Source organism: Tinamus guttatus, unplaced genomic scaffold (genome assembly GCF_059628265.1).
Source record: "Tinamus guttatus ecotype Peru unplaced genomic scaffold, ASM5962826v1 Tinamus_guttatus_pri_ptg000023l, whole genome shotgun sequence".
NCBI lineage: Eukaryota > Metazoa > Chordata > Aves > Tinamiformes > Tinamidae > Tinamus > Tinamus guttatus.
Genome location: NW_028288557.1, coordinates 1945425 through 1958492, shown reverse-complemented (window position 1 = coordinate 1958492; position 13068 = coordinate 1945425). Strand labels below are relative to the sequence as shown.

At 42.9% G+C, this 13068-nt stretch overlaps 1 protein-coding gene across 3 annotated transcripts in view; it reads right to left on the bottom strand.

The window, feature by feature from the left end:
• PCDH15 (protocadherin related 15) overlaps nucleotides 1-13068 on the bottom strand; it is a 133479-nt gene that overhangs the window by 32128 nt on the left and 88283 nt on the right. For all 3 annotated transcript variants that reach the window (XM_088525418.1, XM_088525433.1, XM_088525423.1), the window contains exons 21-25: nucleotides 12267-12407; nucleotides 11345-11457; nucleotides 8061-8170; nucleotides 7301-7441; nucleotides 3182-3309 (exon numbers count right to left, since the gene is read on the bottom strand). In XM_088525418.1, the coding sequence (XP_088381544.1) occupies nucleotides 3182-3309; nucleotides 7301-7441; nucleotides 8061-8170; nucleotides 11345-11457; nucleotides 12267-12407 (633 nt within the window). The remainder of the gene's footprint in view (nucleotides 1-3181; nucleotides 3310-7300; nucleotides 7442-8060; nucleotides 8171-11344; nucleotides 11458-12266; nucleotides 12408-13068) is intronic.

Here is a 13068-nt window from a genome sequence, read left to right as displayed (position 1 = left end):
CTCAGTGACATACTACTCTTCTCTCCCCTTCCTACAGATGTAGGTACCAATGGTTTTACTACTGCGTTTGAAATCTCATCATCCCCGGAACACACATGAGGTACATAGTACACTATCAGACTGCCAGGCTTTCACAAAGTGTTTTTTTCCCTAGAAATCAAGATATCCCCAGTGTTTGGCTCCTTTGCAAAAACCTTCCTCCACCTTCCAAATTCACTTCATTGCCCTCTCAATCACTCCCTTCCCACCTTTCACTCAGGGCTGCCTCCGTGATCTGACATGCTTGGCAGTCTGTGTTTCTGGGCTCGGCTGGCTCCCAAAATCCTTTCCAGAGACAGTGCAACCAATTTCGCTCATTCTGACTGAGTTTTCAGACCACAAGGTCATGGATGGTGTTCACATTTTTCCTTGTCTCTCCAGTGATTTATGGCTTCCCACTTCTTTACGCTGTGTAAATATGTGATCATTTAATCATTAATCCTTAGATATTCATATCTGGATTTTGTAACTTTCTAATGTAGAACATTTTGGAGCTGGGGTCCACCTCTATGTCAGGGAAAAAGCAAGCTTTCTTCATCATCTTCCCATCTTCATCTAAGTGCCTCTTACACCATGGCCAGTTGGCCCTTCCTCCGGGTGAGATGAAGCCTGTGCCTGGAAAGTGTCCCATGTCCCCGTTGCAGATGCCTTCCCAGAGGAACAAGTCTTTGCTATTTCATGACGCTCATACGCAGAACTCGCCATCCTTTGCCCCCTTGAGGAAATTGTACTTTGTACAAAACAGTAATGTTGCTTTTATCACCAAAAAAATATGCGTCATCTGACAGCATTTAATCTGCCTTTGAAAAAGCTTCTAGTGAACCATCCGGCTTGTTTTCCAAGAGCTGCTGCCGAACTCCAAGCAGTCTCCTTTACAACCTGTAAAAGCAATGGCTTTTCATCGGGTTGGCTCCCTGTGCTTGTTTGCCTGAGTGCAAGTTTTGTTTCGTACAAAGTGTAATTTCCCCAAGCGGGAACAGCTTAACTTATATCCAAAATTTTGCACTTCAGAAAGTTCTTTACACTTTGACCACTCTATGAACATAATTAAATAGCAGAGTGCCAAGTGGTTGCTGCCTGCCTTGCTACTGCTTTCAACACTTGGACAGGTTGGTTGCTTTCAGAAAAGGAGAACTTGGTCCTAAATTGTTATTTTTACTCAAGAAAGTCAATCCAGCAGCTCACCAAACATGAAACAACTTCACTGGTCACTGGAAGACTTCTTGCCATAGTCTTTCTCTCCATTCTGTCTTTATAGTATGTGAAAGTTACCCAGTTGAGGACGCACAAGTCTTGAAATATATATCACAGTTGTCATCTTCTCATATCAAAGCAGAAGACAGATGTGTAACTTTTCTGTGATAAAGTGCTATTTTGTCCTTACTTCCTTTTCATTGAATTGGATTTGTCTTCTTTTTTTTTCTCTTAAAATGCCCTGCTCTTGAAGACTTGGATTTATCTCCTCTCCCACTCAATCTCTCAAGCATCCCTTCTCACGTGGAGAACCAAACCCTGACAGCCCGTGCTACAGCCTGGACAGTAAGACAAATGCCTTGGCTGGACCTGACTGCACAAATCATCCCCTAGGAAGCTCCTACAGAGAGTGGCTTTTGACTTTCAGATTTTCAGGCAGAATATGTCATTTGCACATAAAAAAAAAAAAAAGAAAAGAGTTTATCAGCAGTACCTCATGAATGCCTGATTTTGTTAAATATGAGGAAAACACTGGCTCAGAGTCCATTACTTGTCCATAATCATAATTTTATACTTAAATTTAAAATAATCACTCTTTCCTTCCCTTCCTGAGGATACACAAAGAATATGTGCAGACAACCTATCAGTTTCTTCTCAAAATTACTCAAAGAAAATCAGCAAATATTAATGAGTACAGGAGATCAACCCAAACATGTTTACAACTCTTACGAAGACCCTAGTTTCCCCATTAAAACAACAACAAAAAAAAGTTACCTATAATACAAGTTATATGCATATTTCATTAATTAATGCTCCTAAATATTTTAACTTGGAAAAAAACCTACTATGTTCTTCTTGCCTGAACTGTAAGAATAGATATTCATTTTATTAATATCTGCTAACCACTAAGTGAAATGGATACCGCCTTTACCTAACGGAGCAATTCCTCTTTTATTCTGAAGGACAGAGGAAAAGATTAGCAGAAGTCTGCTAAAAAAGCTAGCATGATCAATTATGGTCCGATCTGGTGCAACAAGCACTTCTTAACTGTCTCCCATTTTATTTTATTTAAAAGCACAGTATATTTGATGCCATGCACAACAAAACTTCTGTCTTGCACCTGGTTTTACCTACCAGTAGAGTCGGGAGAAGGCTGGAATAGATTATAGCAGGTTAGAGTCACAAAATTGCAATTTCTTTCATGACTTCCTTGGACGCTACTTATATCCACTCCATCTGTTTGCTAATGGGGAAACTTTTGTATTCCTGCTGTGAAAATCAGGTGGCCCTTAAAACACCAATACAAAAGATGGAAAAAAAAATATATATAGATAAATTTTGCAAATTTTGCAAGTCTTCGGTCTCCTCTCATTACAAATCCTACCTGCATTTTCCCTTTCATTCAGGAATATGCTTAAGATAAGCACAGAGTGGAAACAAATCAAATAAAAGAAGGCAAAATATGCTGGACTTGCTCACAAGCTAAGCAAATATGAGCCACGGTGGTTTCTATCCAGGAGCCAATGTGAAATTATTGCCCATCTTTCTAGTCTCTCTTGTCTTATTTTAGGAAAGACTATCTAGCATGACAGCTTTTATTGCAAATCCTATGCCTACACATGATGCTAATTATATCCTATATATTATTTTACATTGAATTCATTTCTTTTTCTTTTCTTTAAAAATAATAGGCAGTTCATTTTACCTACAAATTACAACAGATTGCACAGACCTGAAATTGCTTCCCTGAAGCAAAAACTGCCATTTGCTATGCAAAGCACAAAGGGGCTGCTGCCGAGGAAAAACGTCCAACAAATTGGAGGTTCACAGAAAATAAACCAAATGTAAATTAAGGATGTCAATGCCATGCTGTGCTCCTGTGAAAAGATGCACCAGCAAAGGTATTTCCAAGGCTACTGAAGGTCACTGCCAAAACTGCCAGGCTCACCTTAACTTTAAGCACAGAAGAAAACATTTTCGCATCTTCTGACACTCCTCCAATGTAGAGTTTTTTCGTAAAGACGGGGGCATGGTCGTTCTCATCCTGCACCTCAATAAACACCTTGGCTGTATTACCTGAAATGGGGAAATAATATTTCACCGAAAGTAAGGGTATTTGTAACACCATAAAAACAAGTATCTTCAAAATAATGCCATCAGCCGCTAAGAGAAGTAAGAGCTTAACATAAACCAAGATATTTTTGTGTGTTTTTTAAAATATACATTTATTGATTGGACCTCAGTTTGACGTTGACTTAGAAGTTAATTCATGGCGTTAACTGAGTTCACTCCTAAGCCCTCCTTGAGCACAAATCCAGTCTCCTTATTTCGTCGGAGCACGAGAGCTTTTGTTTTGCAAGTCTTGGAGATTCAGCATATCTGAAAGCTGAAGAGAAGCCCTGACTACTTCTGGGACTTGCCAGAGTCACCAAGAACATCACGTCTGCCTGGTGGTCCCACTCAAGGGAAGCCCATGAGGACTTCCCCAAAGTAATAACCTGGGGAAAAACCTTCAAAATATCATAGCGAAGATAAGAAAAAAAACCATTCAAAACACGATGCATTTAAAATGTATCAGTAGAAGAAAAAAAAAGAGAGAGAAGAAGAGGGAAAAAGGCATATTGTCAAAAGAATAATCGATTATTTGCATCAATCTGTGCAGCTAAGCTAGACAACCTGAAAAATCACAGAAGAAAATTACTTTTACGTGTGTGAAAAGCAGCTGTAATTCTCTGCAGTCTTCTCTAGTTGCCTGATGTGCATTTTCAAAGAGAACTTCTTGCCTTGACTATGTTATTTAACACAGCAGAGAAAAAATGTTAACTTTTATGTTAAATACTATAAGGCTCTGTGAATAGCCAGTTCTTGCTCTTGTCGCACCCGTGGTTTTGGCTGCAGCACTAAATGGAGGGAAGACCTTAACTGCATCGCGCTGGGCGCCGCGTTCACCATGCACAAACTAAATGAACCATCTCGCGTGCCGCCCTCACAGCCGCCGCTATTTCAGGCCGCTCTGGTGGAGGCGGCTTCCCCTCGTGCCCAGTTTGCTTTGCAATTTGCTCCCTGGCATTTGCTGCACTCGCTGCCAGCTGCCAAAACGCCCATTTGCTTGGAGCGCTCTCAAAACAAGAAGGGAGAGTTAATGCATTAAATGCAATGCAAGCTAAGTATCGTTATTTAAGCATATGCAATGCTAATATTAGGACCATTAGCATTAAACATATCTCTTCACCTTAACTTGTGTTGTATAGAAGCAGCAGGCACCGAAGTCTTGTCAAATTGTGTTGTATAGAAGCAGCAGGCACTGAGGTCTTGTGTGGTTATATAATGTATATACATATAATAATATATAAGCATAATTCTTAATTCCCCTCACCAAGCTACCTAAATAGATGTCCAGGTGAAAGCAGAAAGTGTTTCCCCCGGTAAAACCGGCACAAGACAGCGAGGTCCTGGACACGGGGCTGCAGGGCAGTGGTATCTCCCAGGACTGCAAGACAAAATGTTGGGACCTTGCAACTTCTGAGCTTGGCTCCAGTTCAGTGGAAACATCCAGCAAACTCTTCTATGGGAAACCCAAGGATCCTTCGAAACAGAGCAAGCTCCTGGCTATGAATGAAAGTTGAAAACACCCCTAAAAAGCTCAAGTCACCATTAGCATGTGCTAGTTTGTCTACAACTTTGTCACAAACAGGCGTGGAGACAGCTTTGATGGCCCAGTGCTGCTGTTTTATGACAGTGTTGCCTACACGTGGTTCAGGCGAACCCTGCTGCTCCTCCACGGGCTGAAGGCATTGAGCTCCAGCAGTTCTTGACCGTGGCAGTACGACAGGCTGGCTGTTAAATTCCCATTCCCCGAGTCGTTTTCCATGCCGCCTTTCCCAACGACACCGCTCTCATCTTGCAGCAAAACAGCCATTGCCACAGCTGCTCTTCGTACACCAGTGGTTTTAACGGAAGAACTCAACGTGTTAAACAAGCAGCGGCTGTTTGCTCTGCCGGAGGGAACGGCAGATTGTGCTTTTTTTAAAAAAAAAGCCAAAACCAATATAATTGTTCCTTCTAATCAAACCGGGACCGGGGATTGGAGCTGGACAGGATTCAGTCGTCGTTTGCTTTATGACGAGCTCCAAAGGCCGCCAAGCCGACGCGCTGGCAGGTGAGGCCAACCCAAGGACAGCTGCGCTCCATCTCGGCTTGCAGAATCTGACAGGATCACACAGGAACGGCTGAGGTTACTTTTTTTTTAACAGCATTTTGATATCAGTCACTGCTGAAGCTTGAAGGCTGACCAAGAATGGTGTAGGGGGACATATGGGGCGTGAAGGAGTTGCACGCTGGGCAATGCTTGGCCAAGTCAACAAGAGGCGGAGAATGGGTCCCCTTCTACTCTCCATCACCCAAGTCCTGTCCCACCAAAGCAGCAACCATCTGACAGGAGCAATGACCCTCCCCTTGAAGCCACTGCAATATCTAGCATGTCTGATGGAAATAGAGATAAGGTGCAAGAGGATTTCCTCCTCAAATGTGCTCCCAATCCAAAAAGATGCCAGAGCCACCAAAAATAGCCCTTCTGGAGCACTAGTTGGGAGCAGAAAAGCAAGAAAGATGCATCTCTGTGACCCACTGCAGGGCAGCACCTCCACTTTGCAGAACATGTCCCATTTCACATATGTCTGCGATTTCCATTTTCACATTAGTTCTTCATCATATTCAGCGAGTGAGAGCTGAGAGATCCTCACAAGAAGGTAGTTTATGATCCTAACCTGTCCTCAGGTAGCCCAAAGCACAGATCAGGACTCTCCTGTGCGAGATGCAAAGAGAAGACACCAAGATGCTCAATGGTCTAAATCAAACTGAATTAGAAAAAGCTGTTAATGCTAAAGGGCATTTGCAGTTCAGCATGGCAAGGGGCTGATTTCTCAAGCCGATACCGCAGTCTTTAATGCAGCATCATCCAAAAACCTAAAGCACTCATCCCCATCACTGCAAGGTCGCCCAAGTCTCCTGCAGCATCTTCTTCCACCACAGCTCATCAACTCAGTGCTGCCAAACTCCAGCGCAGCGTAGAGCTTAATTAAAGCTCATCAAGGAAGGTAAAGGTGAGGAGAAATCAGAAAGGTAGACATCAAACAAAGGAACCCTACCTGGAGACCAGGGGGTATCCATTACATGGAGGTAAATGATTTGTTGTTGCAGGCTTAGCTAGATACCATTTTTCTCTTACAGTGCATATTTAAAATATATGCATTAGACCTTAGAAAATAAAGATGATGCTTCCACATAAGATTTGTGAGGAGGGGAGAAAACTATGCCAGCAAACATGTTTCTGCAAGACTTGTTTATATATGGAGACAGGAAAAACTGTATTCAGGACCCTGGTAAAACCAGAAATGCTAATTCTCCAGGGAGGTGATGTTTGCACCAGGGAATTTCTATTAATGTCATCTCTTTCTGCTCAGCAGCAAAGATGAGCACCACATGAAGAACTATTTCCCATTAAATCTCTCTTTGTAAATGAGAATCTTGAGCCCAAGAAACTTAGGAGGAGCAGTCCTAAACCTATGCCCTGATTTCAGGGTCATTGTATTTTATTTTAAATTTATGAGGTTTCTGTTCAGTAGATTTAGAGAACTCCTTCAACTGCTTTAAGGCATTATGTGATCATATGACATATCAAATTCGGGGGAAAAAATAGTAATAAAAAAAGAGAAATACAAAGAAAAAATACCGTAGAAAATGAAAAGTAGCAACACTGGCTGTACAAAAACCTGTAATATTAAACTACCTTTCTTTTAACAAGTCAGAGAAGACCGGAATGCCTACATTTTTTTTATTATGGTCAGCACGACAAAAATCAACAAGAAAGTTTCCCAACGCAAAGGCTATATTTTATTAGAAGGAAAACACTGCTTAGGGAGAGGAAGAAATCCCTTAAAATGAGCCAGAACCAAAATAAAAAGATCAGTAAATAAAACAAACTCTTTTTTGCCTGGAGGTAGTGCAAAACTATTCTTGCAGTATTATTTTTTTTCCCCTGCAAGATTATTACTATTATTAAACTTACTTTTGGAAGGGACGCGCAGATTGGACCGGACCACTTGTAACGAGTCTGCTTGAACTCGGAGCTCGTAGCTGTTGACCCTCTCGTAGTCCAGAGGCTTTTTAACTGAGATCACACCCGTCTGGTTGTTGATAGCAAACACATCTGTAATCCAGCAAAATCAACAATAATTCCCTAGGATCTGCATTTTTTTCCACTTTTTTTTTCCTTTTTTTAATGCAAAGGGCTAAGCTCTTTGATGTTGTCTTCAAACGAACCCAAGAGCCGAGTCCAAGCTAGGTCTGAACTCAGCTAGGTCCTACGAACGACCAGCAACAGAAAGAGCCAAATTCCTCTAAAATAACTCAATTTTTCTTCCAATAATTCAAACCACAGCATCTTCCCTTAACATTGTTCCTCTGCAAGGCAGGTGTGAGCTGACCACACTGTTCCTAAGAGCTCACTCAAATATACATTGTGCGTCTTGACACAGAGGAAGAGCAGGACCTTAACACCAACCAACACGTGGGTGCCACTTTATGGACATAAACTGTCCCAAGTTTTCCCCAGAGACAGCGTAGCAATGGGAACCACTGCCACTTTCCAAGGAGCAGAGTTGCCCTCACCCTTCACTCTACACAGCTTTGCAAGGAGCTATCTCCAAAGGCTTGGGGATGGCCAGGAGAAAGTCCTTATCACCTGGACGCCATGAGGAGGGATTTCATCTCTGAAGCTTTATATTTTGTGGGCAATTCTCCTGCCAGGCTGCAAGGCTGGTACTCACCCTCCTCGTTTCCCGAGACGATGGAGTAGACAACCGTCTGGTTCAGGGCCGCTGCGAGGACCACCGCGACCACGGTGCCTCGAGGAGCGCTCTCGCTCACTGCTGGTGGCCTGCAGAAGCAAACACAAGGACCTGCCTTAGCCCCTGCCTCCCCGCGTGCTGGAGAACTCATCAAGCGTCTCCCTTGGATCATCAAGCCGAACGGCTATCGCCCAAACATTGACCAGGCAGCAAAGCAGGAATTCCTACTCTGCAGGAACATCTCACGGGCATCCCGCTATCTGCTCGCTGTGCTAAGATGGTTTCCAGGAAATCAGCTGCAAACCAACCCAAGGGTGCATTGAGATCTCCTGCTCCTCTAAGTGTTTAGTACACTATTACTGATTCCTTGTGGGTAGATTTAGAGATAAAACAAAAAATAATTTTATTAAAAACAGCACCCAGGAGCTCTAAAAATTAGATTAGCTGCTCAACCTCTCTCTCTCCTACTCTTTAGCCAGGAGCAGCTTGAAGATGTGCCTGTATCTCTCCCTCTGGTGCAGCTATTTCACGGTGTCATGCTTAAGAATTATAAGCTGCTACCGCAAAACATTTTTGCTCCTCATAAAGAAGTTAGGAGAAAAAAAAATTAAAAAAGAGCAGTGAAATAATGTCAACATCTATAAAGTGTTGAAAAGAGAGCACAAATTACACAAGGCTGTTTTCTTTTAGTTGCCTGTATCTGCATCATTCCTATCGTGATCAGAGGGGGACCTGGAGACAGACCATGCAGCAAATACTGTGTAGGGCACAGCTATTTTTAATCAAAGTGAAATTTTAACTTTTCCTCTCTTTCTTCTTCTCTTTTTGCTCCTTTTTTCCCCCGTGCTAGAGAGACTGAGCCTCTCACGCAGTTTTCAATTTGTGTGTGATCCAATACGCTTTAAATCCACTGTGAAATGTTTCTATTGCCAAAAGTGGGAACGCTGAGATTTAATCAAAAATTAAATTTAAAATCAGCCAAAGCAGTAATAAATTGGAAAACTAGTTTCATAATGTGATGTGCATGCATTACACACTCACTTCTACTATATTGATGTTTTAGATCATAGAGGTCCACGAGAACTTCATTTTTTGGGGGGAGCTGGGGATTTTCTTAAATTACATTACTCAGATTCTTTTAGATAAACTTGTGTAAAACACTATTTAAGTCCTCTCCTTGCAAAATTATCTCTTCTCCCACATTAGCTGCTTTACTTTTTTTTGGCTGTAGCTGCTTCTAACCCTCAATGGTGTTTCACCTTAGGCTATTCCCTCTTCCTATGTAAGTTTATGAGCTCCTGTTCCTCGTGGGAAGCAGTTTCATTGCCTTTTTTTTTCACCTGATGCTTTGCATTTTTTTTTTTTAAAAAGAAGTTGTGCAAAGCATTAAAAACAACCTTGAATTAACACATTTCCCTGGAAAAAGGTCAGCTGCAAACAGCACCACGGAGCTTCTCCAAGGAGTCGAAATGACATGGGAACCAAAGCAGGCAGAAGGTCTGCTGAGATGCATCATGTTCCTTTCTATGCTTCTACCCTCACTACCCTTACCCTCAGTCCTCAGATGGCTTCAAGATATTCTGGCCTTTTCATGGTATTTATCTCTAAAACACAGAGCTGGAGAGTTCAGACCTTCCTACAGTGAGCCAGTGTCACAGCCCCTTATCTCAGAAGCTGAAGGCCAAGTTGTATTCCCACCAACCCTCCGCCACCAGGCTTAACACATCTGTGCAATGCCACCCAGCTTCCCAAACTCAAGCAAGGCCAAAATGTTTCCATCGTGATTACCACAAAAGCAAAAGAGTGGGAAAAATCCCTGCCACGCTCCATAGAAGACTCTCCCGTATGAGGTGGATCAATATCGATGCGCCCAAGGGTGATGCTGCAGTTCTGAGCTCTCATGATACCTCCCAATACTGGTAGAAGTTTCACACGACACCTGTGTCAGTATTTCTGTGCCCTGTTCTGTACCTTGGAGATGTAGATCTGTATCACAAATGTTGCCAACGGTTCTTCACCCTTTTTGGCATTTTTCATTAAGTAAAAGATTAAATTCCAGTGGGGGGAAACACATGGGAGGAGAATACAACGGACTTGGACATCCTGGGAAAACGACTGCACAACTGAATGCTCTAAACCTACCAGAATTAACTGAAATCATTTGGAAGGGTGAAACTACAACCTTACATGCTCATTTTGTAAGAAATTAAAGAAAACTCGCAGGAAGGAAGACCTGAAGAAATACAGCCCATGAGCTACCCGATGACAAACCTACCACGTTTAGAAGTGGAAGCACATTTATGCGGCGCCTTTTCAAGGCGGCCCTGAATTAGGGAGATTTCATGATGAAAAGTTTCCCCTACCCTAAACATCAATGTCAGACACCCTGTTAACCCATTTTGAAATTAAAATAACTGCTCGTCTCAAAGACAGATTGAGAAAAGCCTCTTTGAACACCCCTTCCCCTTGACTGCCGCTCCGCCTCTGTAATTTTGCTTATGATACACAGCAATTTGCTCAGGCGATCGCTGCCTACCGCGGTGACAGCTTTAATTAAGCTGAAACCATCGCGGCCCCTCTTGCACGGAGCAGCAGAGAGGAAGGCCCACGTGTGCCCAGATCTCTCTCTCGCACGTGGAAGGTGGCCACGATGCAGAGCCCTTCCTCCTACCACCGAAAGGAGATGCCGCCCTGCACCTGCATCAAGCAACATCCTCTAATTCTCCATCTCATACATTTCTTCCCCAACTGAAACTCTAGGTCACCGTACAAGCAGCTTTTCAAACCAGACCAGGGACCTGTAAGGCAATGGCCTTTAGGGTTTTTAATATGGCCTTATGTTTTTCCAGGACAAGCAAACCATGGCCAGTTTGGAAAACCCTTAATTTTGCTGGTGCTGCCACCTTAGGCTCCTGCACTCAAATTCATCTTGAATGCTCAAGACTTGCTGTTGTTGATGAAGTTCAACCCCACCTGGGAGCCCAGGAATGACCTGTGGTTGAGGTGGGGCAAAGGGAATGAGGCTGCACCTGAAGACACTTGCAACTAAAAGGTGACAGAGTAATGAAATTTAAGGAAAATAAGACACGGTTAGGCTCTTGCATGAGGAAAAAACATTGCAACGTAACAGATACCTAAACATAACAATAATTTAACACTTGTCCTGATGGCAGAGCGCATTAATAACCAAAATACGCCACCCAATTGGTGTATTTTGAGTTTAAAAAAATAGCGTTTGTAACTTGAATGCATAAGCACTTTACCTGTATTCATCCTGGGTAAACCGGGGAATTACCGAAGGCTGCAGGACAGCAATTTCCACCGTAGTGGTGTTGAATTTCACAGGATCCCCATCGTCGTACGCAATGATGACCAACTGCAAACAACACAGAAAATCCCCCTCTCAGTGTAGGCAAGGGCATTTTTAGGTCGATTTGCAACATACTTTTTGCACAAAAAGTCAGGGGAGCTTTCCTTTCACTGCAAATCAGATACATTGCATAAAGAAGAACAAAAATATAGAGGGAAAAGAAAAAAAGGTGATTGCAAATCACAGGGTGAACCATCTGCTATTAAATATATCAAAACATGGTGAGCTGGAATTCTAATTGCACTGACTTCTATAAAATACATTTCTAAAACACAATGACAGCTTAATGTACCTGACATGTATTTTTTCACCCTCATGTCTAATTACAGATTGTCCTCAAGTACAAACTCCACAGACAACTTCAGCTTCTTTAATGGTACCGATTAGTTTTACATGTAGGCAGTGGAGCGCTTTTCTAGCGAAAAGTACATTTATCTACCATTAAAACACCAAAAAAAGACAGCTGGGTAAGAATTCCCTGCTGCTAACAGAAACCATTATTTAAAATTGAGGTCTGATTAAGAAAAAAAAAATATCAGGGACATCAAACAGTCTTTAGAACCGGCCATGATAATTCTGGAGTAATGGACAGCTTTCTAGCCTCCTCTCTCCATTAATTTGTTCTTAAGACTTAAGACCATCCTTAAGGCTGTAAGGACACATACTGGGAAGATACTGAGTCTTGTTTTGCCTTCCAGACTCGTCTCCCAGCTTGGCCAACCATCCCATCTCATTGCTACTGCTGCAGACCCCACAGCCCCATGCAACAGCAGAATACGAGCGCTAAAGAAACGCGGCCTCGACAGCGTTCGTACCTTAAACACGGTGCTCGGCTCTTCATTGAGGTTCACCCGGGTCACCACGCGGCCTGAGTTCTCCTCCACGTCAAAGATGCTGGCGCTGTAGGGGAACTGCACGACATCCACCTTGTAGCGGACCCGGCTCGCCGGGGTGCCCTGCAAGGCAACAACAGCCCAAACCCATTGGCTTCAGTCCTGTGAAGTGGGTCAACGTTTAAAACACCATGACAGGGACACGGGCCATGCTGAAGTCAACTTGCAACCTGCCTGCCTGCCACGTGTGTTTTTTGGGGAGCCTTCTCAAAAAGAAGCCGTATCTCATGGTGGAAAAGAAACAGTATCTCAACAAGGAAAAGGATCAGCTATTGGAAAGATTTTGTTAGGAAGACAGCTGAAAAAGAAACAACCAAAAACATTTCACTCACTGAAAACACATAAAACATGAAGCAAACCATTGCTTGCATTTGTGACTCCTGAGCTTTTCAAAGAGCAGAACCAGGATGGTGTTTCAGGTGGGCTAATCCTGCTTTGAGCAATATTCAACATATGAGCCTGGCTACCTGCTTTATGTATTTCCACCTCCTAAATAAATATTGTTGCTTTTGACAAACAGCTTCCGCACGTCTCCATCGTATTCACAGCACCGTAGGGAAGGAAGGATCTTCCAAAGTCCTTCAAAGGCTGCGGAGTGTCCCTTCCTCCAACACGGTCCAAGAGGCTCTTGCTCTCAAATCAAGGGCATGGGCTATGAAACCAGCAAAAAATTCAGTTATGTGCTAAAGGACTAGAGGACCATTAGAAAAAAAGGCAGCACAGT